Source organism: Cariama cristata, unplaced genomic scaffold, assembly GCF_000690535.1.
Source record: "Cariama cristata isolate BGI_N322 unplaced genomic scaffold, ASM69053v1 scaffold15396, whole genome shotgun sequence".
NCBI lineage: Eukaryota > Metazoa > Chordata > Aves > Cariamiformes > Cariamidae > Cariama > Cariama cristata.
The window spans coordinates 12,106-39,114 of NW_009621679.1; the positions used below are offsets into that span (position 1 = coordinate 12,106).

Sequence of the window (27,009 nt, forward strand, 5' to 3'; positions counted from 1 at the left end):
TTCCAGCTAGGTTGAAAATGTCCTTCTAGGATGAGTGGTGTAGTCATCCCATTACTGATTTATGGCTGAAACAATCTAGCACACAGTTGCTGGCTTGGTATTTCCTAGGGTGGTAATACCTTAGTGAAAGGTGAGGATGCATTAGTAGGTGAGTCAGATGAATGCTTTCAAATGAGCTGTTCAAGTTTTGTATTAAAAAAATAAAAAAAGGGAGGAGGGAACAAAAAGAAAACCAACAACAAAATGCAAAAGATTCTGAAAGGCTTGAGATTAGGAGACTACTCAGAAAGCTTTGATTGTTATTAAGGTCAGTTAACTCCAACAGATCATTTACAAGTTTGGTGAAGTTTCAGAAACATATCCTTTCAGTTGTGGTGTGAAAGCAAGTGGCATATGGCTTTTTTAACATTCAGGAGCTCCTTTAGTGAGGCTACAACTAAAGATGTTGACTATGTTTTTACTAAGATTTTTTTTTTTAAAGGCTTAAAATGAAAAGCTCCCCATTCCAACCTTCAGCCCTCTTTAGCTGTCACAAGACATGTTCATACCGCAATCACACGCAGCTCTTGGCCACATTACAAAGCTACTTTAAAAATCAAGTAGCTCAGCTATTGCTTGAATATTTAATCAACTTTTTGGCTGGGTTTTATTGCCAGCATCAGATCCCATAATGTAAGCCTATTATGTTGTAGTTACACCTATGAAAAAAAAAGGAGAAAAGAAAAAAGGAGATAGAAACCCATTCTTCCACCTTTCATATACCAGCTGAGCTTGAAACTGGCAGAGTCATTAAGTGTAATGCCAAGTGTCAGTTGTGTGAACAAATGTGTGATAATTGTATTTTGGATCCAGCAGTGCTTTAGAGCAAACTGCTCATAATTTTCAGCAGTTACTCTTGCAAAGTGCATTCCTTTGATTTCTTTATCTTCAAGTTACATCTGCAGAATAAAATTTCAAAGTCAACTCATGCTTTGCAGTTGCTTAAATTGTGTGTTATGTAGTAAGTAACTAAACCCAACAAAGCTAGGAGAAGATAGTTGTCTATGTAAGGTGGGTTTAACTGGTACTGATCTGGTCCTTATCATTCTCTTTGAGACCATATACTGTTTGTGTGTCATCTTAAAAAGTTGCCTTTGGCGTCAGATTGGTGTTAAAATTGTTCATTTCAAATATATGGCCAGTATTGAAATTGTTAAAGTCGTAAGCTCTGATTTATACCTAATTTATTCATCTGTCATTCTTTCCAAAAACTTCTGTTTTACTGATATATAAATATTTAGTCTTGGAATGTCTCTTTCTCCATATATGTGTGAGCATACATGTGTGTTTTGTATATATTTGTGAAAAGTTTGTAATTCGTATAGCTAGAACATAACCTCTGTCCTTCAAGTGCACTCAGGTAAAGAGAGGGATTCCTCATGCAGCAGATCAGACAATTTATAAAAGACATAACATTTTTAGAGGGAGTTCTTCCATGCTATCTCAGAGCATCAGAGATCTGGAGATACTGGAGTTCTGAGTTTTCTACAGGTGTGTGAGCAGCATGGGAAGGGGATATGCTGCACTTGTGGAGATACCTGTATATCGCAATTGGGCTCATTACTGTTGAATATGAGGAGATGCAGTCAAAGACCAACTGTGTAAGTTTTGGCTGACAGAAAGCTGTACGTGGCCTGGAGAAAAGAAGGTGTTTAGACCTTAGAGCCTTGATAAATGTGAGTGAATGGACAGATGAAAAAAAATACTCTAGGAGAAACATAGCTTTGGTAGTCCAGAAGCATAGAAGATTTGAAGATGATCATGCATCCAGGCCTTAATATATCAGAATTATGGCTCTTTGATCCCTCAAGAACAATATGGAAACTCACATTTATGTATATTAAAGCTCATGGTGTTTGTACATTTGGGGTGAGGAATATCAGTGATGCTGGGAAAAGTGTTTCGCATCACGTTTCCGCAGGTGATTTTGCAATGTTCTTGTAAAGTAACCCAGTGTTGTCCTGTGTGCCACCGACACTCTTTTTGTACTTCAGACCAAACGCACATTTAATTTAGTTCACAAGTGACCGATGTTACCTGATTTTTCTCTGATTTGTCTCCTTTTGTCTAGCTATTACAGCTTCTGGAGTCTGAAACCAAGCAATTAGAAGCCTTTCTGGAGTGGAAGCAACTGGAACCAGTTTATTGGCAGTGGATGGTAATGAATCAAACTGGTTTTGAAGGGTGCAGCTTTCTTGACTCTAACATAGCTGGCCACTTCCAAAGGCCCCTTCCCACAAAAACAAATGCTGCAAACCAGCTGTTCAACAGCACTTGAGAAAAAGGAAAAAAGGCTTTGGTGTAAAGTAAGGAATGTTCTCTTAGTTCTCCTTCATCCCTCTGTTTTCTTCAGTGATACTCACTCAGCTAAGCTGAGGAATTGCAGGGCAGAGTGGCAGAATTTCGAATAGTTAACACAAATGAAAATGTCTGATCTGCATCTCTTTAATGTTTTTTAAACATAGCAATCATACATTTTCTTAAAATTAAATAGCTTTTCAGAAGAAGACCTCTAAGCTTTATTGCAGACTTGAGAACAACTAAATCTGCAAGCAGCTGATATTGAAAACAACTTCATTTTTCCCAGCTAAATAGTGTGTTGGAATTGCCGATTTCCCCTTGAACTGTGTTCAGTGATCGTAAGAAAATCAATAAACCTTTTTCTGTGCATCTTACGATTTCTCCAGTGAGTGTAAACGGTACCATCCATCTCACTTCTCTCTACAACTTTTACCCATTCACAGTTGCTGAAAATAATTCTTTAGAGCACCACATTAACTGTATGAGTTTACAAAATTTTGAGAATCAGTGATCTGACTGTTAATTGCCCGTATGCCTTGTTCTGCACTAAAGGCAAGGAAGTGTAAAATTACCTCACCTGTCTTGAGGAGTACTTCCAATGCAGAGCCATTCAAATTGCTCTTCTACAATGATTTTTGCTTTACATGTCTACCATCTTATGGTTATTTGGAAAACATCAACACCAGCATAAGCCTGGCTCCAAACAGGCAAAATATTACTGCAAGTGTTATGGCATTTCAGTGTATCCACCAAAACGTTTGTCTCTGACATGTTGGAACAGTGTGGGGAGTATTGTGAGTGTTAGTGTGCTTCCTGGAGTTAAGTCCTAAATAAATACTTCGAAAAAAACCACCTGACTAGCACATCCTTTTAAATTATTCTATAGGCTGAATGGCAAATTTGCCTTTTTCTTTTGTTTTGCTGATGACGGTGGTTGTTCCTGGATGCTGTAGGATGTATGGGAGTGAGATGTGCTTTGAGGATGCAGTAGTTTTCTTTTCTCTCTTAACTTGTGTTTTGCATTGCTGATCTGATGGATGGGATGATGCTGGCATAGCTACTACCAGATCTTCCTGATGGTTGTGGGCAGGAACATGACAGAGCATGACGTAACTACAGCAACTGGAGTGACTGCAGTAATGTTACTTTAAAATTCTGTCATTTAATGAATTTCAAATTAAAAAAAAAAAAGACCCAAACCAAAAAACCCAACAAAACCAAAAAAGCTTTGTTTTATTTCCCTGCAGTTTGTTAGCCTGTTGGTGCCCAGAACATGTCTGCTTTGTCATGAGCTGGGCCTTTGGTCAGCATGAACTGCTGGCCTCAGCGCTGCTTTATGCCAGTTTTGCAGTGCTGATGCTTGCTGAGAAAGGAGGTTTTGTAGGGTGTCTTTTGCCTTTCTTAGCTATCTTACAAAGTTTTTTCCTTGTACAAGCCTGAAAATTGCTGTGAATTAAGCCAGAGTTTTTAACCTACCTGCAGAGAAGAGAGAGAAAGAAGAGAGGGAAAATAAATTCCCATCCTCTTTATAGCCACCTTTTATATAAGTGAAAGCTGTTAGCATGTCACTGCCTTCCCAGTCCCCGTTTCTAGGCTAAATAAAACTGGTTCTCTCAATGTCTTCTTGTAGGCCAGTTGTTCAGACTTCTGATGGTTGTTGCTGCTCTCATATGGGACTTTCTCTCTCGTTTGTCTGTGTTTTAACTTCAGGTGCCTCACCCATATGTCAGTGTTACAGTCAGCACTTTTCGATCACTGAGACTTGCGTTTATACTTTCTAAAATGGTACCTGACTTCAACAGTATGACATTAGTGACTTCTGGTTTTCTGACTTCTCTTCCAGCAGTGTTGCTGCTGAGCCAGTAATTACGCATTTGGTTTTTCTTTGCCCATGCATAGACCATGCTGCTCAACTGCTGAATTTCCTCCTACTGTTTTCAAATTACTTCTCCAATTTCTAAAGATAATTTTGAATGCAAATTATGTCCTTAAAAGAGATTATGGCCTCTCCTATTCAATGTCGTCTTGATAACAATATAGAAATAAGTATTTAACACTCCTTGAGTGAGGAGGCATGGATCCTTTACTTATGCTATGCTACCCTGGCTTGAAAACTGTGTGTTTATACATAGTATGTGCACCCCGGTGGATAGGTGCATGCATTTCAAGGACTCTGAAGGTACTTGATGTTCTTCTGAGTATTTCAGATAACCGTTGCTATTTCTGAAGGCAGTTGCAGAATTAATTATAGAACCAGCTAGGTGGTCATGGTCAAGTAGAGCTGACAGAACTCCTGACCAGCCCGAAGCAGGGATCTCTTGGAGTTCCTCAACTTGTAGAGTTTTACATGGGTACAGGTGAATCCCACGGGTGTTACAGCTTACTGTGCCACGTCGGAGGTGAGGCTCTCCTGAACAGCGTAAGCATGTACCTCCTTCCTGGTCATCACTTTGTTGCAAAAAGCCTCAGAAGTGCATCCAGCCTTGGAATCTGAGGGGAAGGGGCATATGTAGAGCTTCTGCAGTAATGATCATCTCTGTCCCATGAGTGTTACTTTATGCTTTAGTGCAGTGGAGAGTAGCTCACAGTATGCAGTGCTTTCTAAAATAAGCTAGGTTAGCAACATAAGTTTTCTGTTAACTTAGAAATATGTTACAGTGAACTTAGGAGGTTATGTCTTAAAATAACTCTGAAATTGTGGAGCAACTGTATGCTGAGATGGGAGCAGTGAATTCCTAGCTATGAATTACCAGGAAGATGTGGAGGGGGAAACCCTTTCAGCTCCTGATTTATTTTTTTCCCTTTAGGAAACTGTGTTAGATAATATGGCTGAAGAGGGAATTATGTGCGAGTCCCAGGACGTTCACATAGAGAAAGGCAGGCTGCCGAAGGTGACCTTGTGCTGCCCCTGGGCTGACAGTCTGACTGGGCAAATTGACAGATTATCCAGAGATCTAACAACTCTACGTGACCAATTGCATAAGCTTATAACTCACCGAAGGGCTGTGTGGTGTGAGAAGGTAAGGCTTTGGGGTGGTGTTCTTGATCATTAGTGACTCTTAAGATCCTATGTTTTTCAGCTGTCTCACAACGGCCCATCCTAGGGCAGCCTCCCTGTTGCTGCTCTGTGTCAAGCTTGCTGCAATCTCGATGTCAGATCTATAGTTACTTGTCTGTTTATGCCCACAGCATGCCAGGTACTCTTTCAAACACAAAGTAGGCATCTGTCCCAGAGAGGCAGCATGCTGAAATAAAGTAAGTGTTCTTTTGGAAGGGAAGACATCAAAGGATAGGGTTTGCAGAGGAGAGAAGAGAAGAGGGGGAAATCATGGCAGCCCCCTGGAGGGGATAGAGGCAGCAGGTTGAAAGCATCAGTAATGGTTATAGTGAGAAAAATATAGGTAGGTATTTGCAGGGAAAGGGGTGGGGGAGAGGCCAGAGCTTGTCATCTTTCACTGAGTTAGTAGTCTTTGAAATGTTTGATGGGAGAAGGAATAAGAAGGGTTTGAAACCTGTGAAGTGAGAGAAGTGTCTAAGCACAAGGTTTCGTGGAAAAACAGACTGGCTGTGGGAGGCTGGCTGTGGAAAAAAGCAGGCGACACGAAGGAAGTGAGCATGGTATTCGCTGACACAGGGATGGGGAGACACTGGGGAGCACCCGGAGGGGGTGGTGGAGTATAAGTAAAGGAGCTGTTAATGTACATGTAGCAGGTGAATCTGACTATCAACATGCTGGCACAAGGAGAAGATATGATGAAGATGCAGGCATAAAAACTAGTAATTCTTTTCAGGCATCAAGAGGAAAGGAGGATACCAGAGAATCTAGGAAACCTGTGGATGGAGAAAAAAGTGAAAGAAACAGTTGGGGCAGAAAGAGCAGTAACAAAAATGCTGTATCACTATTTTGTGTCTGTATTAACTCAGGAGAGGGGCTTTTTTGCATGGGTGTTTTTCATTTGTTGTTTTTTTTTTTTTTTTTAGATTGAAGTGTTGGTAGACAGGATTATAGATCAGCTGACAAAATAAAAAGTGGCAGGTCAACAGATCAAGTGGTATTTGCCAGAGTTTAAAAGGGTCTGGCATGGAAAAAGTGTGTGGAGAGCTAATCATTCTTTTCCACTGTAAGGATAAGGAACTAATTAGGATCAGTTGGACAGGGACAGGCATGAGGAGCTGCTGCTTCATGCAGGGTATGGAATTTCTTCCCACAGGACACTGTGGATATAAGCAGCGTACATGGATTCGAAAACGGTTGGACACATTCTTAGAAGATGAAATCCATCAAAGCTTATGAAATATACAGATACGAGTTACAAACTTAGGAAGTTGCAGGAGTACAAATCATTGCAGGCTGGGGGAATATTCTGAGGAAATATCTCCATATATTTGCTTTGATCTTCATCTTCTCTAGGCATTTGCTGTCAGTCACTGTCAGTGATGGGGTACTGGACTAGGCAGGTCTCTAGCATCATCAGATTTGGTTGGTTTTTTGGCAAAATGGACATGACTGTTACAGGACAACTCAGACCTTGAATTCTAAAAATAAAATTTCCAAGGCATGATTTCCAAAGCAAGATATACTCTGATGACTCTTGTATATAACAATATATATGCTGTTAAATATTATATAATAATCACACTGAAATTTTTTTATGCTTAAATTTGGAAATTAAGTCCAAAAAAGATTAACTGATGAATTCTTCATTGTACTTTGAAATAGATGCACTGATCGGATTTGAATGATGGTCGGTCAAGTTCCAGTGTTTCTGAGATTCAGTGAATGTCATATGAGTTTATGACTATGGGTAACAAACAGAATGCATCTTAAGTGTGTTATTAAAAGGATGGTTTATTGAAAGTGCCTCCTCTTCTGCATGCCCTGGAACAGAATTGTTTTGTAACGCTACATGACAGCTTTTTTTGGAATGCTGGGGGTCAGATGACTCTCCATCAATCCTCTTTATATCAACCCTTCGTTTGAATAGTGTTGCTGCTTCTGTGATGCTTTCTGCCTGTAGTCTTCTTTTTTCCCCATAGTCAGGATGCTTGCTGAATGCAGGCTCCTCTATCAATTGTATGTTTCTGCCCCCTTCAGTCTTTTCCCTGGAGAAATAAGCTTATCAAATCTTTTCTTCTATATTATTTTTTTAGTCAGACAAAGAGAAGATATAGCGGTAGCTAAAGCGGTCATTATCTCTGACTTTGTATCTTGCAACACTGAGACATCTGGAAATTATCTTGGCTCTTACAGGCATGCCAGGCTGAGGGACAGTACAGTTTATTATAGCTCTTGCGCCCGCTACCTCGTACTTCACAAAAAACATGATAATCCACAGAGTAATTATGTCGGTTGTTACCAGTAGGCCTGATGTCTATGCCAGGCAACTGAGTGGAAACTGTTCTGAAGAACAGAATTGAGGGCACATGATTAAACGTGATATACTGGGGAAGAGACAGCACGGTTTTTGCAGAGAGGAATCATGAATCTAAAAATCTGTTGGACCTCTTTGAAGGGACCAGTGAGCATGTGGGCAAGGGGAGGTTGGATTGACGTAGTTTAATTGCATTTACAAATGGCATTTGGTAAAGTCTCTGAAAAGATTCTCAATAAAAATAAACTGCCCACGTGACTGTCTTTCCTCTTACCCGTGAGCAAACAGCAGAGCAGGGAGTGGGGAGGAGGCGGCTGTGATCAGTTTGCGGAGGCAGTCACTGGTGGAGCCTCGCAGGCCCGTGCTGCTCAGTGTGTCTGTAACTGCTCTGAGAAAGGAGGTGCACAGCGAGGTGCCCAAGTTGAGAGATGAGACTAAATCCCTGAGAGCACCTGAAGGACGACAGCAGTGTTGAGGGTCCTTCTACTGAGCACTCTAGTGGTAAAATGTCAGATAAAATTGGACGGAGGTAAATCTAACAAAGTGCATCTGAATGGAGAATCATAATTTTACATGTGTTTTTTCTGATCTGACTGTCATGGTACGTGAATGAGCTCTTGGTGTTATAATGATGGTTCTGTGGAAATGGCAGGGGCCAGAAATGGTAAACGGAATCCTAGGAATTGTTACAAAAGCAGAAGGCAGCAAAACTTAAAATATTCCCATCCGTTCCTGGAATGCCATGTGCAATTCTGGTCCCAGTCTTAACTCAAAAAAAAAAAAAAAAAAGTTTAGCTGAAAAGGCACAGGGAGGGGAAGCAGCGATGACGACCCAAGTTGTGAAAGGGTTTCTCTGCAGGAAGTTTACCTAGGCTAGGGCTCCTTGCACTAGAAGAGGAGAGAATGAAGAGGGGTCTCACACTGGAACTGGAGGAAACATTTTTTTACCGTTCTTCTGATGCTCCTTGGTTTTCATGATTGGTGAACCTGGAGGGAATTACTGGACAAATTAATGAAGAAAAAAATCATTGTTAAGCAAGAAATATGGAAAGTATTCTCTGGTCAGGAAAGTCCTTCAGTTGCAAGCTAGTGGAGGTTAGTATCTTCCAGTGGTTGTATCTTCCAGTGAGGTATTGTTACATATTTGTCTAGTCCTAATCTTATTCCCTAGCATTTGCTATTGAAGACTATTGGAGACAGTGCTGGGTTCGATGGAACTTTGATATAACAAGATACAGTTGCTCTTTCTTTACATCCAGTTTTGAGCGTCACAATTCAGGAGAGAAATTGAGGAGAGTCCAGAAGACAAAAACGAAAATCATCCTAACTCTGGAACTTAAGGTCTTTGAAGGTCTTTATGTTAAAAGTGGAAAGACTAAGGTGAGGTATATGATTCTTTGAATATGAAGAAATTTTCTGTGGGGGAATCGTTTTTTGGGTTTTTTTGAGGTGTTTTTTTTGGGTTTGGTTGGTTTTTGGTTTTTTCTTTTTGCTTTTTTGGCATTTTTGTGGGTTTTTTTGGTTTTGTCCGTCCCCCCCCCCCCCGCAATGTCTGTGAAAGGAACAAGAATGTGTGTAAATTGCAACACAGATATTGTAACTAGATACTAAGGAAAAAAATGCCTAATGCCTGGGACAGAGAAATGTTGGAGTTGGTTGTCTCATGAGCTGTGAAGGCTCCATTCTTGGACCCTGCCCAAACCAGGTTATGCAAATACCTGTCAGGGGTGGCTGAAGAGGAGTTCTAAGACTGTGGGTTGGGCTTAAAAACCTGTTGAAGTCTCTTTCACTTATGCAAGCCTGTGACTGATTGGTTTTGGACTATGTAGAGGTATTTCAGGTGTCTTAAAGTCATTGCTGTGCCATGATGTCTGGTTTGCACCACTAAACACAACTGCTTATTATTCAGGATGTGGTTTCAGGGGCAATGTGTCTATTTGTTGCAAGTTTGATCATTTGTACACTGTGATTCTGGCAGTTAAACTATTGATCTTAAATATTTTAAAATTAAGAAAGTTGTTTTCATTATTTTCTTTCGTTTGTTTCTTTGTTTGTTTCCTTATTTTCTTTTGTTTGTTTCTGTCAACCCTCAGCTCTTTCTTTGGTTATGTGCTTGGGATGACCCTGAAACTGTTTCCCTTTTCAGGGACATTCATGAGAAGACACTTGAACGTTGCCATGGGATTTGGGTGATTTGTGAAATCCTGATTAATATGACATTTTAAACTGATATCCATCTCTAGGCAGCAATGTGTTCAGTGTCTTGGAGGAGGAAAGGCATATGACAGAGACGTGATCTGAATATGGGCCTTTCTTATTGTTAGCGTTCTTCTTTTCCATACAGTACTAGGCAAATAATTGTAATTTCTTTGGTGACATTTTGAGGATTTGTAAATGATAAAGTTGAGTGAAATAGGTAAGCTTTAAAAATGTTTCTTTTCTTAGAAACCAACTTAACTATAAAAGAAGAAATCTCCTAATTCCAGAAGAGAACTTGTTTGTTTGCTTTTTCCTTTCTGAATATTTCATGTTATCTACTCCTCTGTTTGAGAGGGGGATTTGATTTCAGTCTGTGTTAAACACTTGGCATCCACAAGCTGGAATGCAGAGTATTTGACTCCAAATGATGATTGTTTCAGTTTTCATCACATAAATGCTCACACCATACTGAACTTTTATTGAAACTTGGGATATTGGGATCCTGTGTTCACTCATGTTTAAAAGCAAGTCAAACTCCTTTGGGATGGAGCTTGCTCATGCATGTACCTCTGAAACAGGGCACAGAAAGACTTAGAGCCATTAATCTGAGCTTAAACGTGCTCTTTCCATGCTGCAGTCCTCTCCAGAAATACTTGTGGCTGTGCTGGCATGCTTGGCTCATGTTGTGCCCAAGTACCTAGAGCTGAGACTTTAAGAGGTTGTAATCCCTGGCCTCTATCAGACCTCCTTAATGACAGTGGAAGAGCACGCTGAAACCTGCCTTTTGTCTTTGGTTCTGTTTTTTTTCTCCTGATCAGTTGCCTCCCCTTCTGTTCTGTGACCCTTAACCTTCCCAAACTGTGGCACTCACAGCCTTGCTAGGGATGGGAGGATGCAGGGCTGCCCATTTCGAAAGAGATGCCCTTTGCATTCATCGTGTGTTGGGGAGGGACTGTACGGGACAGGGATGTTTTGTTTTCTCTTGCTGGGGAGAGGGGAGGTGCAGGAGGGGTCTGTGGTGGTGACCAGAATGGTCTGGGACACCCCATCAAGTGGGGATGGGGGGGGCTGAAACACAGAGAGGCTTTCTCTCCATCCCACGAGTTCTGTGATGCCCTCAAACTTTTTGCCACTGCCAGCTCATCACAGCACACTGCTGGAGACCTTGTGGAGTCTAATAAAAGGAGATATTTTTCCTAAGGATCTTACATTTATAAAAGTCTGAATGCGTTTTGATGCGCTTTAAGGATTAACTATTTGAAATAGGGAAGCAGCTCCAGAAGCTGATGTTGAAACAGTCCTACATCCTTCTGGTTTTGGTTGGATTTTTTTGTTTTTTCTTATTGAGATTGAGTTGAATTTTATCTACTAAAGTGCTCTTCTGAAGTTTTTCTATATGCCTGATAATGAATTCGAAGGGGGCATGAGGAGCTGTGGGTACTCCAGTAACCACTGCTAGTGCTTGGTGGTGATGCTGTGTGTGTGGCTAACCTGCATGAAAACGAAGGCACGTGCAGTGTATGTATGTGGGTGAGGGAAGTATAAAGTGTCATTATTTTCTCCACCATGTGAATGGCGAGGAGCACTGGTGGGGGTTGGAGGGGCTCCTGGTGTGCTGTGTTCCCTCCTGCACTGCTGTGGGGCCGGGTTATGTTTCTGCTGCCTTAAACCCCGCACTTGTGGCAAAGGGACAGCTGAGCCCTCACCGGAGAACTCTCTGAAGGCTTGTCAAAAGTTGTTTGTTTGTTTGTTTTTTTAAAGTAAACAGTTCACATTGCATCTTTGCTATTTCTGCTGTTTATTCTAGTTCTCTGGGCTTTCTGCTAATATGAAGATGTTAGCGTAGCCAGTAGTTAATTATCCAGGCTGTCTGGGGTGTAGGAAGTGGAGGAGTGGTAGGGAATGGTTCATTGCCGGAGTTATTTCCTCAGTCAGCACATTCCCTTCGCCTGCCCCTTCCCCGATCCCAGAGCGTTTCTGTGCTCCACTTTGTATTTGCAAACCTCCATCTGGAGTGCCGAGCAGCTGTCAGTGGAGCTTTTCATGCAAAAGGAAATTGAAGAACTAGCAGGGCTACAAGAGCAGGTTTTGGAAATGCATGGTTGGCTGGGCCCAGATGCCTGAGTAGGGGGAGGAAACCCAGAGAGATCAACAGAAACATCCATCAAAGGGAGCAATGGAGGATGTGGGCAGGAGGATGGCTAATGGCTTTTATGTGTAGTTCTTACTTAGTTAAATGTGGGATTAAATTTGCTGCTGATGGAATTGCCACAGTATTAGCAGATTTAGGTTATTAGAAAGCATGGCTCTGCTGTAAACAGTAGGAAGTAAGGTCCTAATGTTTGTATTCACTTTTTGCTCATTTATTTTCTTACATTGGTTTATTTGTCACTCATCAACACTCGTAGCAGGAGATCTGAGGCTGTTTGCTTCTGGGAAGTGCCCGTGGGGATCCAAGTGATTGTTCCTGGAGGGCAGTGTGCTCTCTCTTGTGTTGGAGGGAGGAAAGAAGCCATCTCTCTGCATCGGTTCTCCTCTTAATGGCAGGATCTCACATTTGCGTTAGATCTGAAGCCCCTAGTTAGCTTGGTTTAAGGCTGGCATGCACATGGAAAGTTACTGCAGATAAGCAGAGCTGGGAGATTTTTGAAAGAATCTTGCTTGTTTCTGAGAACTCTGTGCAGGTTGGTCAGACTTGAGTAGTCAATGTTAAGCTTGCAGCATACAAAGAGATGAAAAAGATAAATATATATTCTTCATTTGCAGATGCAACTTGCTGTGTAGATTGCTGAATGAGTGCTGAACTGTGTGAGAGGCAAAGAGACTGTATGTACCAGTTGCTAAATCAGCAAATGGATTTCAAACACACACAAAAACTGTAACTGAAAATAAATTACCTAGCCTGACATTTTTCATGGGGCTTATGTATTCTAAAAGACTCCAGCTCCTTAGGGAAGAGAGAAACATTAAAAACTTGAGTGCCGTCTCCTGTTTTGTGTGCAGAACTCTGGGGTTTGAAGTAAGCGTGGGTGAAAGTTTTTCTTGCTTCTCAAAAGATGCTGTTTTCCCTTCCTTTGCTGAAATGCAGAATGTTTGCTCAAGTGACAAGATCAGTTAAAGTATAATCAATAACCAGTGTTAATATTTCACTCGCATTATTTGCCAAGATGTTGGATACCGACCAAGGCAATGAAACATGTAGTAAATGCAGCTGAGGAATTATACTCCAATAAATTTTAGATGAGCTTTATTTAACAATAAACTCTAAAAAAACCCATTCCAATGAGAGAACATGTTTTGTAGCCACTGTAAATGTTTTAGTGCATTTTTAAGAAATAAGTGTAGTACTTATGTTGTCACGGTTCAAACACACGATAAAACATGGACGAAGACTAGGAACGCCTGTAGGACTGAGATGCACAAGGTATTTAAGATCGCAGGTCCCAGCACCACCTTTATCTTTTGAATGTGAAAATCTTTGAGGCTGATGGGTGGGATTTGATGGGTGTGACCACAAGTTTTGCTGGATTTTGAGACTGTCTTGCAAGTGGTGAGCTGCTGCCACAAATGTTGTCCTCCACAAGGGCAACATCTTGGGGACATAGCTAATTCTGGCTGACAGAGGCCATATTAAACACCATAGCCAGTGGCTGTATTTTAGAGCAGCTCTACCTGAAGCACTATTAGTGTGTTTTACTGAACCTTTCAGAGTGGGTTTTAGGGACAGTAACTTCCAGGAGGTGTCTGGCTTGCTTTACAGCCCCAGGCAGACTGTCGGGATGGGTTCCCCATCTGACAGCAGGAGTTACAAGCGTTTGGGTACTTTGCAGTACTGCTTGGTTTGTAGGTGCCTCGATAGAGGTGCTTTTAGAAGGTCTGTTTGCATTCATGCATTCAAAGCTTAACTTTAAGTTTCGATTTTTTCTTAAAACCTTAGCCTTGTTCTCTCAGTCATCTGCCCTGAAATGGAAGGTACTTGATCATAAGAGAAAAAAGTATCCAACTCATTTCTGTGTCTTTGTCCCTTGTGCTTGTAGAAGAGCTGACATAAAAGTAAGTCTGTAATTTAATATTGTCACATCTCTTCTTCCCAGCCAGAAATGCATCTAAATAAAGCTTTAGTACACTTCTGAGCTCAGAACTCACTACTTTTAACTCTTCGTCTTATCGACTCTCTCAAAGCTCTGAGAGCTGTTTGATTGTTTTTTTTTTTAACTCCCCTTTGCAGGCTAGCTGTAGGGCTCAGCCTTTGCTGCAAGAGTCACGATGGCCATTCAAACAGCTTCACATTCACCTACAGCTGCTACTCGCCATCAAAACTGTGAGCTAATACAAGAAACTGCTGAATGCATTTTAAGAGTAGTGGCTTTAGAAAATGTCTACTTTTTCACTGAAACTCTGAAAACATTTTATGTAGACAAATCTGCACCTGGGAGTTAAAGTTAATTTGCCTCATGCCATAGTTGTGGATAGACTGGGTTGCTGGCGTGAGCTGGAGGCACTGCTCCTGCCTCCCCCAAAAGCACAGAGAAGAGCTGCAGGGTTGGGTGCTGGTGGAGGTTCTGCAGCGGTCATGCAAAGGCCCTGGAGGGCACAAGGGAGTATTTTCTAACTGAGAACCAAACTGGTTTGGGGGCGAAGAAACTCCCTAAAGGTCGGGGGGTGGTGGTGGGGGGTGTTTTGGTTTTGTTTTAATTTTCCTTGTAATTTTTGCATAAGAAAGACCCTTTTCTGAAAATTTGTATGAGTAGGTGGTGATATCTTCCTCTCCTTTTTTTTTTTTTTTGGCTGTATATACAGGGACTGCATTGCTTGAATTTGTTTCAGGTCCTATTCCCCCAAAGCAGGATAATATAGAGAAGTGCAAGTCACAAGCAGCACTCTGTGTTTACAGTGGCTACTTTCGTGTTACACGGTGATAAAGCTCTGCTTAAAGCGGGGCCCTCCAAGCCTCTGCAAGTCACTTAGATTTGAGATGATATCTCGTATCGTCAGTGTTTGTCTCTGCTGCCTAAGATAAAAGTTTGGAAGAACAAATTGAAAAATAAGTGAGCAATTTATTATACGAAGCAATACTTGTCTGTTGCCTTCCTTTGTAATTTGTAGTTGTCAGGGTCTGTTTCAAAGTAGCACTGCAGCCTTTTTGCAAGTGTCTAAATTACTTACACTGACATACTCTGGTTTTCATATCATATATTTCCAATATGTCCCTATTAGGACACTAATTTGTGTGATCTTCTAATTGAATTCAAGGATTTTGAAAAGTCTAGAGATAAAACTAGTTAAATAGAAATGCATTATAAAAGGCTGGGCTGTTAGAATGGAGGTTTTTTTATTGCTGTAAAATGCTGAAGATTTATAATTTGGAGAAGGAAATAGGTGTTTATCTCTTACTCCCTGTGGTGTGCATTCAGAATTGTGTGGCATATGGGACTTTCACAAGTCTGAACTGTGTCTCCTTGTAGTTGATGGTAAAGAATCTGCAAGTTTGATGCTCCTGCCTGGAGCTGTCCCACCTTCCTGAGAGCAGCAGGACCATAATGGGTGATGGGCTTGCATAACTTCTCGGGAAGCAGCTGAAAAGGTTTAGGTGAGCTCCTGGCTCCAGAGCACAGTGATTCTGGCCGTCTTGTTGTATGCTCTCGCTGGTGCTTCATGTGCTGGCATCCTCTTTAGCTGAATGGAGGTGATGCAGAAATGGCTGATTTCTTTGAAGACCATTTATTATTTTAAGATTTGTACCTGGCTGGTTCTGCCCACAGAGTTGCTGCAATAGAATAATCACATTACATTTTTGACTCCCATCTATTTTTTTTTGGAGTTCAGTTCTTCTCAAAAGTAAACCACTGGAAAAGCAAATTACTTATGCCAAAAACTCAGGAACAGAGAGTTCAGAAAATATCCATACAACAGGAAACTTTCTTGTAGTTTTGTGGAAGAAGGATATATCTCATGAGACTTTCAGCATAGCTGCCTTCGTTCTGGGCTGTTTGCCTCAGGTATGTCCTTTAGCAATCCAACCCAAAGGCTGTCCTTGAAGCAACTGCCTCTTTGTGCATCTCTTCAAGGGTAGGATCTGGTACAGCTCCATTGCAGGAGGAGAGTTAGGTGAAGCCCTTACTGTAAGCAAGTCTGCTGACACAGGCTCACTGCACAGCAGTCACAGAGTTCAGTTGGCTTTTAGACCTAAGAGAATTAACTTCCCTTTTGCTTTGCCTGTGTGACAGATATTTGTAGGCTCAGCAAACAGGCAGTGCTTTTAACAGTCGTGTGCTTTTGTGTTTCATGTGCATATTTGAAGGTACATTTTTTTCTGGTAAAGACCCTTCAAAATCTTAATATCCTTTCCTTTATCTTAAGCTAAACTGACTTTTCTGACTCCAGTCAATGTGGTATTTAGATACCTGAGTGTAAATACAAACCCATTTGATTCTCTTAAAAAAACAAACACACAACACAAAAAAAAACCCCAAAACGCACACACACAAAACCAAACACACACACACAAAAAAACCCCACAAAGCAAAAAAAGCCCTGAAAACAAACCAAACAAAACCAACAAAAATGTTATCCATTCAGACAAGATCAGGTCACTCCTCTTTATGAAATTGTCTCATTCAAATGCGTTAATTAACTTCTCACTTTCCATTACTGTGTTACTTCGCCATCGAAAAGCTTTCCATTGGAGAACAGAGTGGCTGTTGTTCTGATGGCTTACAAAGTGCTTTGCAGTATTCAATATGTAATAAAAGGAAGCACAGAGCAGCAGTGCCCTGCCAGACTGTGGTAGCTGTTCTTGTCAGATGCAGCTACATGCATTCCTGGTATTAAAACTATATTTTTAGTTTCTTCTCCCTCAGTTAAAAGGTGGCCTTCTATTGCTAGGTTAAATAGGTATGTTGCCTCTCTGTGGCTTCCCTGTGAATTTGTTTTGGAAGGACCATAGGTGTGCCTGGGAGCTAGTGTTTGAATAGTGAATGTCTTGCTTTAAAATGTATAAGATGGAGATGTATACATCCCTCTCTAATTGCAGGAAATTGCAAATCCGGGCAAAATTTGGAATGCAGCTGCTTGTATAATTACATCTTCTGTCAGTTGCTATAGCTCAGCTTTGCAACCCTTCTAAAATATACAAATAATGTCCCCATTAATACGACTTTGGGATCGCCCCTTTCATTTATTCACAACCAATTCCAAAGGCCTAAGACTTTTCCTCTTGCTGAACTAATAATGAGTGTTAGAAATTGGTAATTACATTAAGGTGAAATTTTGCTTTAGCTGTTGTAATTATTGTTAGGCCAAAAGAAATTCTTTGAGTTTCTTACTGTTGCTGGGGTTTGGGTTTAGGAAGAAATACGCATGCAGGTACCTCAAACCAGTTTGATCTGCCTACAGCATCAGGTTTTGGATATGTGCAAACCTTTCCATTTCATGGCCTTATGAAATAGAAGGTAATGGTAATGGTTCATGGAAAAGTTGTTAGGTTATTGGCAGCTAAGTGTTGCTGTCTGCTACTGGTCATTAAATGATGGATAAGATATAGATCACAATTCAGCGCTTAATGAAATGTGTTGGCCCCACTTATACCACCATCACAGTTGGGAAATGGTTGAAAGGTTAGAAAGGATTAAAGGAGGGGTAATAGAAGAATTATTTGGTCTGTCTTTTTGAGAGGTGAGAAAAGTGTAATTTAACCAAGGCAAAGGTATAGCTGGATATCATGTGCAAGTTCTTAGACAGAAGTGGAGTTTCGAGGGTATAAGACTTTAGATGAAAGGTGGTATAGGAAGACCCAGTGGCTGAAGCGGAACTCACTGAAAAGAGGCATACTTTTAACCATAAATGTATTTCACTGCTGAGATAACACAGTGACAGGGTAGTTTCTTGTTCTGCTGGAAGCTGTGTTTAAAAAGACAGAAGTGTATGTTTCTAGAAGAGACCCTGTAGCTTTCCAAAATGTAGTAGAAGATAGCAGAAATTACTAGGTGAGCTACTGTAGCCTGTGCTTTGTGGTAGGTTAGACTGATCAAACAGTTTATTATGACTTTAAATCCATAAATGCATGAGCATTGGTATTAAATGGGCTATTTCAGAAGAACATCAACTCTCTTTGTGTATAATCAAGGATCTCACAAGGAGAAAGAAACCTCATTTAGGCAGGACAGTGTGGGAAGTGTTCAGCTATTAAAATAGAAAATGATGGTTTCCAGCATTTTTAACTGGTTACTCTTCAATGTGTAGAAATTGCTGCAGAAAATTAAAAACCTTGAAAGCTTACAGCAAAGAAGCTTGATTCAATGAGACAAGTTTTATAGAGCTGCAGGTACTAACTCTGTAACTTTCTTAGAGGTTCGAAATTACATTTGGGCAAGTCACTATAAGACATGAATTTCAGTAAGGTTTTTTTTTTTTAATAGTAAAACACCTGCTTGCTCTGTAGTGTTTCCAGAACAGCTGATTGCAGATACTGCTTTTGCTTTAACTCATAAGTTCTGGGTTGGTTTTTTTTTGTATAAGCAGCAAATGCCTTTAGATGTTTATCTGAAGGTTGGGGGTCTGATTTTCTTGGAAGTCACTGTTCAGCAAATGTTTGAGCTTCATAGTCTCTGCAGGGTACTGTTGCCCTGCCCCACTCCATAATTTTTCCCAGAAGCAGGAGCTGCAGGGTTTGATTTTTTCATCTCTTATGCATTCACAGTGTCCCTTGAAATAATGCCTTTCTGTGCTTCTCTGAGGCTGAATAGATCACTGTCTATAGCTGAGGAAGGAAAGCATTTGTCATACACTTAACCACGATTGTTCAAAAAAAAAAAAAAAAACCAACCCCAAACATCTTTGTTAAAAGAAACTGACCGCATAGTCAAATTATTATTTGTTTATTGTTAAAGAAGTGTAAAGCCCTTGCCCTACTTATGAGTGAAAAAGGGTTTATTTTTATGCCTTTGGGGACAGACAAGCACACAAGACACTTGGGTTGTACATAACTGTTCTGTACAGAAAACAGAGACAAACATGGAGAGCAACGGTGTTGGCTTGTTCAGTTCTTCCTATGTCTTGTGACATTTGAGACGAACTCTGCTCGGGCATCTTCTTTCACAGACAGACCGTGATGTGTGTTTTTCAGCGCTGCTCTGTGTGTAGCAAGGTGCAGAATGCATATTGTATAGCCAGGAAATTCTTGTATAGGAGCACAAAGAGGTTGTGGGTGGGAATTGTGGGATCCCTGTGACTATTTTTACTGTATTCCACTTTTACTTAATACTTTTCTTTCTGCTATGCTTATAGTGGACTCTGCTCTTCACCCTTCTATGTTATTGATACTTTTGCTTATTATTTCCTTTTGCTCTCTTTCCTTTTGCATGTGGTGCTCTTTTTTCAGGGCCGACAAGGAGGACTTTCTTAAAAGTAGTCTGCAAATCCTTCTCTATCCTGCAAATCCTTATCTATCTGTATCCCAGACAGACTGTCAGCTGGGATTGCAGTTCTGCAAGGTTTTTCTCGGGGGATGGGAGGGGGTGGTGGTGGAATAAACACTAGACATAAACTGTAAGACAGTGAAAGGTATAAATAGTGATAATTTATAAAGTGTTATTCAGGTTTGTACTGATTAAAGACAGGTATTTGTAAGGTTCGGCCTCGGGACTGATCTGGATTCCGGTCTGGAAACTAAAAACTCCTAAACTAGCCTTAATTTGCCATGCCGGGTTTCCAGCACTCAGCTGTCAGGATTTCTACGCGGCATCCATGCCAGAAGTCTCTGAGCGATCCCAGTATCTCCGTGCTTATCCCGCTTTCATTTCCTACTTATAGATCTGTATCTATAATTGATGCTTGTCTGTTGAATGAGAGTCTGCTCAGTATACATGGAGACTGAGAGCTCTGGGCAGCTCCTTTAAGCTGGGGAACATCTCTTGGTGCTTGTGCTTGGGATATTGCGATGTGCTGGGGAGCTGTTCGGAGCCAGGCAGGTGAGTGCACTGGCTGGCCTGGCAAAGTCTTCTCTCTTTCTGCAGTCTGGCCCCTCATTAATCCTATATTTCCAAATGTGTAATGTTTCACTTCACCCTTTTCAACTCCCCAGGTACAAGGGGCCATCTTAGATCTGATAGCTTTGAAATAAAGCTTGGAAATGAACTTCCTTTAGGAATAAAAAATTGTGCAAGTCAAATGCTTGGTGTTTTCAGAGGAGCTAGATGAGTTTGTGGAAGGTGTTGGGTGATTATGCCTTGATAGCAAAGATGACTTAGTGACTTGGATTTTGTATCCATGTATATTTCCTAATTTCCTTTCACTCCTCAACCCAAAAAGACAACATCTGAGATTTTTCTGTTTGTTCCTTGTGACTCAGAGCACAAAGGAGCAGGCTGCACTGTGTTTTCCAGCAAAGACAGGCATCGCGGCTTGTAGTATCTGTACAGAATGGCAAGAATAATTTGTATTTCATGCTGTATGCATATGGGGTCTTCTCCCTATTCATGTGAGAAATATGAGAGAGAATGAGTGGACAGATAGGACTGGAGGCAGAAAACGTGCCATTTCTAGGCTTGTGCAGTTTGTTTTTCTGAACAATACCGTTATTATAGCCATTTCTGCACAACTTCTAGAATAATTTGAAGAGATTGCTATTTAAAAATAATGATTCTGGTCTTTATCATCCAGTTCAAAAGGAGCTCCAACAATTTGGTTTGTTTCTCCTTCCTCGAAGCTGGCAGCAACGTGATCATAAAATGGAAATGCTCCAATGCCTACCCCCCTTCTCTTCCTCGAAACAGGTGTTTGGACCTTTCATTGCTGCTGCATTTTAATCTTCATGTCTAGCTAGTGGCTTCCTTCAAGTATGTAATTGGGAGGCAGAGGGTTCATTTGCTTTCTGAGGTTTTCAGGTTGCCACGTGAAGTTTTAACAAGCTGAAATGTTGACTTCCAGCATTTGGAAGATTGTCACTTTTGTTAGGTCATTACTGGAAATTATTTTAATAATGTGATGTGGTTATCTAGATCTCTTAGCATCTGTTTGGGATGTCTTGCATGTTGGTAAAATTCTCTCCAAATAAGTTCACATCCAGCTTGCTTCTTAGCAGAAAAAGAACCATTTTGTGCGTAATTTTTACTGCACTTTTAGTGAGCTGTTAAAACTCTGAGACAGATCAGCCTCTCGGGGATGTTTCCGAGCCACGCAGAATGAGACAAAGCTCTGGGAAACTCACTACAAGCAAGATGCAGGCAAACGTGAGGGAGCCGAGGAAACCACAGCAGTAACTGTGAAGGGCTGGAGGGTCTCCTCTTTGAGGAGAGATCAAATGAGCTAAATGTGTAGGTCATCTAAGCAGCTGATAGAAGTAGACCTGCACAAGATGAGCAACTGAAAGACTGGGACTGTCCACATGACAAATTAGCACAAGTCCAGAGGAGGCGAATCTGGATATTACTGTTCTGGCCTCAAAACAGTGGAAAATACAAAGAAACTGGAAGGCAGCTTATTTAAAATGTGCAACACGCTGCCTTTTCCGTGATTAGCCCGCAGAACTCATTGCTATAAAATTTATTCAAAGCCAGAAGATTTCCAGGACTGAAAATAGCTAAGATAGCTGTCTGGATGAAAAGGACAGTCAGTAGTATCTTAGGTTAGAAGAAATTTCAGAGAAAGTAGGGATGAGGAAATGCAGGGCAAGTTAATAAAGTGTGCAGGTGTTTGCAGGCTTGACGTCTCTCCTGTGCATCAGTGCGTACGTTGATCCACCATGGTGGGGACTGAGACAAGCTGCCTGCTCAGCCTGTTTTTTGGATGTGCCTCACCTCACTGCCCCTTTCTAACTCTGGACTGGGCCTACCCTCTTCTGTTTTAGCTTGGCCATTTTCCTCAGTCAGACCTCAGCCTGAACATTTTTGGAAACAGAGTGTCAGTCATGGTGCTGTCCCTGGGGAGATGGGAAGCCCTTTCCACACTTGATGGATGTCCCACCTGGCCTAATTCCACCACGTCAGGAACCGGAGGCCACCTGTCTCTGCCTGCCCTCCAGCCGATGTTGAAGAGATCTCTTTTATTCTAGTGCTTATTCCTTTGCATATTCCTGCGTGTGAATCTGCCAGCAGTGTCTGGGCACACCACAACCCTTTGCACTGTGTGAGGTTTGGGAAGGGCAGCACAGGCTGTCTGTCACTTCAGTCCCTTTTTGGGCTGTGATCCGAGATCTGCAACTGCGCTAGCTTGTTGGCTTCTCCTTAGAACATGAAAATTATTTCCCTTTAGGTTTTAGTTTTTGATAGCTTTTGAAAACCTACGGTGGTCCTTTGGAAGACTTAGGTTATTTTAAAGGGAATCATCTAGGAGCACTGAGGGCAGTTTGGCCACTGTCCTGTCCCAAACGGCCGTCGGTGACATGGTGAGGTGAAGAGCTACAAGTAACCCAGCAGGAGTACTTGCCTTGGTGTACACTCATGGCATCTGCCCACCTGCAGCCCTTGCAGGGCTGATGAGTACACTCGCATGCCATGGGAGGTTCCTGCTAGCTTATCATGGTTTTGGGAGTGTGAAACCTGGTAGGGTACGTTGCCCCTGGAGTGCACAGAGGGACAGCACACTTCCATGGACTCAGTTACAGTGTCTGCGAGTGACTGCTCTCTTCTGCTGTTGTGAACAGCTAACAAGAATGGTACTCGCTGCAGAGCGGGACCTGAGTCAGTTCAAAGATGCTGATTCCTCATCAGCAGATTCCCTCTATGTTTGGCATGGCTTTTCTCAAAAGGCACCGGGTCCCCTTGGGATGAGGTTGGTTCTGTAGAAGTGGAGCCGATGATTATCAGGTTGTTTTAATTTGGAGAGGATGTGCAGCAGTTGTCAGGCAGCACTACATACCTAATTGGGTATTCAACTTCCAGCTGGTAGATTGAGACTGAAAGGCAGAGCTGTGGGATGGAGACGGGCAGGCAGAAGATGCTGAGGCTCCTAATCTTTTACAGTATGTTTGTTTAATACAAAGTGGTCTGCTGAGATTGTTTTGCAGTGTAGAATAATCATTGTGTGCTGACTAATGGGAGACAGCAAGATGTTAAAGAGCATCATTAAACTGTACAGGAGGAGATTGTTGAGTATTTTCACAAACATTCAGGATGTGAAGAGTAAAGAATATTACTTGAAGGTAGCCCTCAGAGATTTTTGGCTATTGCATTCAAGTAACTGCAACAAGAGTATTTGTGGACAAACATATAGAGCTTCCCAGAAAGAACAGTGCAAAAAAAGAACTCGAGCTAGCTTTCCAACTCCAGATTGTGCTGATACGAAATAAATAGTGCTTTTCTAAACTTGTTCCTTTATTTCATATTCATTATTTTGAAAATTTCCCCTGTTAAATTTATATAATGTTGTTCCAGGAAATACTGGTCCTCTTTACAGAAGATAACATATGCAGTGCCCTTCTGATACTCGGATGTCAGAATTTTTTATACTTTGCTTCCCTGACTGCCTAACTGTAGGGCTGTTGTCCTTGTCCTTACAGCTGCTCCTGCTTCAGTATACTAATTCCTATTCCTGCTATTGCTATGACTTAGAACTCAATGCACTTAGCGCTGAGAGGAGCATGCTCTTCCATCATGCGCCTTGCACAATGGATAATAAAATTCTCCAATTTTGGCTGGTGGAGAGTATGAAAACCTATGTTTCATTAGGAATACTTTTATACAGCCCTACTAGTATTCTGCCTGAGTTTAATGCAAAAAATAAATAACATTTTGTGGGCTCTATTTGCTGAGTGGTTTTGTTCTTTGTAAGTAATGGGGAATTTTTCCCATGCTGGATTCCAGTGTCAAATCCACTTTGTGCAAACATCGTTTTCCATTTATTCATTGGCACCAGGGAGACAAGATAACATTGAATTTATTTTTTCAGTTTTGTTTCTTCTAAATTAGTGTTAGAGAATTGGACCTCGGATATTATTTTAGCGAACAGCAAGAGATGTCCTGGGATTCCCTGGGGATTATGATAAAGAGGGACCCTTGGTTCTTGTACAAGGGCAAAGATAGACTTCTCTTGGCTCCATCTCTCTATTCAATGCCTTAAACAACAGAGGTCTCCTTTAACAGGTAGTTCTGCATCGATTAAAGCCTTTAATGTGTTAGGAAAAATTCAGAGAAGTTTACTCCTTTTCTGATTTGATTGAATTTCTTAATCTTTTGGGGGGGGTGGAGAATAACCATCAGAAGACTATGGAGAAGATTAATTACTTGGCTGCAAAACTCTTGAAGATACTCTGATGAAAGATGTGGTATAAGTGAGTGAAACCCTGGTGAAGTTGCTGACAGTGGGGAAATTTAACTGTGACTGCAGCCCTTGTGCCTGCAGTGTTTCATACCGTAAGAGAACGTAGTCTCATCCCCTGTATGTCCTAAGCTTCTGAATTGGTTTCAGTAGTGAAACCCTCCCTACTGATCGATTGGAAAAAAAAAAAAAATCCTTTTTTCTCCAGATATACCAGCTGGTTTGACCCTGAGCAGTTGTAGCTTGACAGTTGCAAAGGCAGGGAGGGCATCGCTACCTTGGGACTCTTGTCCTTCAGCTCGTGCTGCTTTGAGCTCTGACCGTTCTCTGGTACTTCAGAGAAATGCCAAAATATCCCTGACTTTGAGGAACTTGTCAAAGCCCTAATATGTGAGATACCAATATCTTAATGCAGATCTGCAGATTTAAAACCCCAAGGAGTTGTTGAGCTTTACCCGTGGGCAGGGAAGGGAGGGCTTGCAGAGCAGTTTCAAGGCTGGAAGGGGCTATCATTAGCACAGAGCTTGACCTGAGCTGAGCTTTGGCCAAAGGATTCGTCCCTGGAGCTGCAATGAAGCATTTCATGGTTCATTAGCCTCACAGTAGGAAACAATGTCTTACTCTGAAGCTGAATGTCTAACTCAAATTTTCATCCATTTGATCTTCTTACGGCTTTGTCAGCAATGTCTGGTCTCTCACCACTTTCTTTTCCACTTTCTTTTAGCATCTAATCCAAATTATATATCTGCCTCCATGAATGGAATAGTTTGAGCTCTTGAAGTTTCATACTATAAGGCTTGCTTTCGGGGCTGTGAGTTGTTGGGTGACCTGCCTTTGGCTCCTACTCTTTTTCCCTGTGGTTTTTTGAAGCGTGAACTCCAGAGCTGCACACAAGTTCCAGGAGAATTCTGGGATTTGTGCAGGTTGCAGAGGCAGCATTGCTTTTCTGAAACTTCGCTGCTTTTTGGCTGAGCTGATTGGCAGCTTGTTGCCGTAGCAGAAACAGAAGATGCCATTGAACCAAGAACTGTTTCCCTGAAGGCCTTCACAGGGTACCTCTTCTTATGGATGTTTCCCTGCTGACAACTACGTTTTGAGATGAGTCACTGAATGAATGTTCAATCCACTAGTAAAACTGGCAAGGCAATTACCATCTTACAAGTTCTTCAAATCAAATTGCTAGAGAACATTAAATCAAATGCTTTGGAGAAATCCCAGTATATACAATTGCTTTTATCATCTGGACTGTGATTCTGTCACAAAAAAAGCTTTGTTTTATTGGGCACTATCTTCAGTGAAAGTGTGCTGCCTAGTACTCGTTTTGGTCTTAGCCTCTACTTCTTTGTCTCTGCTCCATTATTTTCCTTTTCCTGTTTGTTACCCCATAATGAGAACTGAGAATTAATGGATTTCTAACTTACAGTTGTCACCCGTGCTTTTTAGCATTGCTAAGTACAGAAAGCATTTGCAAACTGAAATAATAGTGTTAGTCATGAGATAATTAATCTGTTATGACAATGTGGTGACTTGAAGCACGACGGTGAAGAAGGTCACTCCGCTGGTTCTCCCTTTTTGCACTGTGTGTTGTGTTTTGCTCTGAAGTCAAACAACCCACTCCTCGGTAAGAGGGAAGCGTGTGGAGCCCTTCTGTATTACTCATCGGCTAGTAGACTGTGAATCTGCAAACAAATGACTACAGGCAGCGCTTTGGTCACTGAGGCTGGTACCTCACAGAAAGCACATTGGCTTAATTCAGTTTTCACTGCCATGCACTTAGAGAGCCAACTGAGAGTGTAAATCTTTGGTACATCCTAGTCCAAACATAAGTTTTGTGTTGTTTCCTGGTGGGAGGATTTTTTCAGAGAAACCTACCATAGTTCCCCCCCTCTTTTTTTTTCTTCTCTGTACAGGTGAAAACAAGAGAGGAAGAACTACAGAAGGAGGGGTTCTCTGCCACTGCTAGAAAGATACAGGAAAGTGTTGAACTAAAACTGCTAGATCTTAGGTATCTTTGTGCTCCAAAAAAAAATAAAATGCACGGTTCGTGCAGACTGGTGTTCAGAAGCAAACATCCTGCCAGCAAAACGGTCTTCGGTAGGTCTGTATCCAAGGAGCCTTTTTCAGCTGTCAGCGCTACAGAGGTGATCAGAGAACTGCAGATGAGAGAGGCCAGCCTGGAGAGAGAGCTGAAGCAGCTGCGGGAAGAGTGCAGGCAGAGGATGGATGAAATTGCGGAAGGGTTGGATGGAGTGATTTGTATCTCCCCTTGAAGAGAGAAGGATGGACTGAGAAGAGCAAAGGAATAGACTGACTTGATCAGAACACATTGTGCAGCTTGGCATGGGGGAGTGCGAGGTGAGGAACCAAATGTAATTTCTGATTTTTAAGCCTGGGAATCATAACTTGTTACTGCTTTGTGACTTGCGCTGGGGCCATAACCTTGGTGGTTCTCTCTGCAGCCTCTTTATTGCTAACCTTGCCAATTAAATTCTGCAGCAGGCCTTGGTGGGAGTGTGCGTAAATCTCCCTTTTATCTTTCACATTTCTAGTTCTTCTGCCAAGCACTGGGCTCTTTTACAGTGCTCAGCTGCCAGGCACAGCATACATTGAGGCTGCACATTGAAGTACTAATTGCATTCAATATTTTCCAGCAAGTGGAAGAGTTCATTAGTCAGAAAAATCCAGGTATTGGAGAACATGCAAAGTACCAAGGCTTAGAGAGACTGGAAATGTTCAAGAAAGTGTGCTGTTTTAATTCATCTGGTTTGCATATTTGTGGCAGCTATAATGGAGTCACCATAACAAAAAACAAATGCCTAATAATAAATAAAGCAGAACGCTGATT

At 41.5% G+C, this 27,009-nt stretch overlaps 1 protein-coding gene across 1 annotated transcript; it reads left to right on the forward strand.

Moving 5' to 3' along the window:
* Positions 1-1,556: 1,556 nt before the first annotated feature.
* LOC104163163 (uncharacterized protein C14orf80 homolog) lies at positions 1,557-26,434 on the forward strand. The gene is made up of 4 exons (XM_009702068.1): positions 1,557-1,640; positions 2,111-2,197; positions 5,148-5,360; positions 26,075-26,434. Exons 1-4 carry the CDS (start codon positions 1,557-1,559, stop codon positions 26,432-26,434), a joined length of 744 nt encoding a protein of 247 aa, XP_009700370.1.
* Positions 26,435-27,009: the final 575 nt, after the last annotated feature.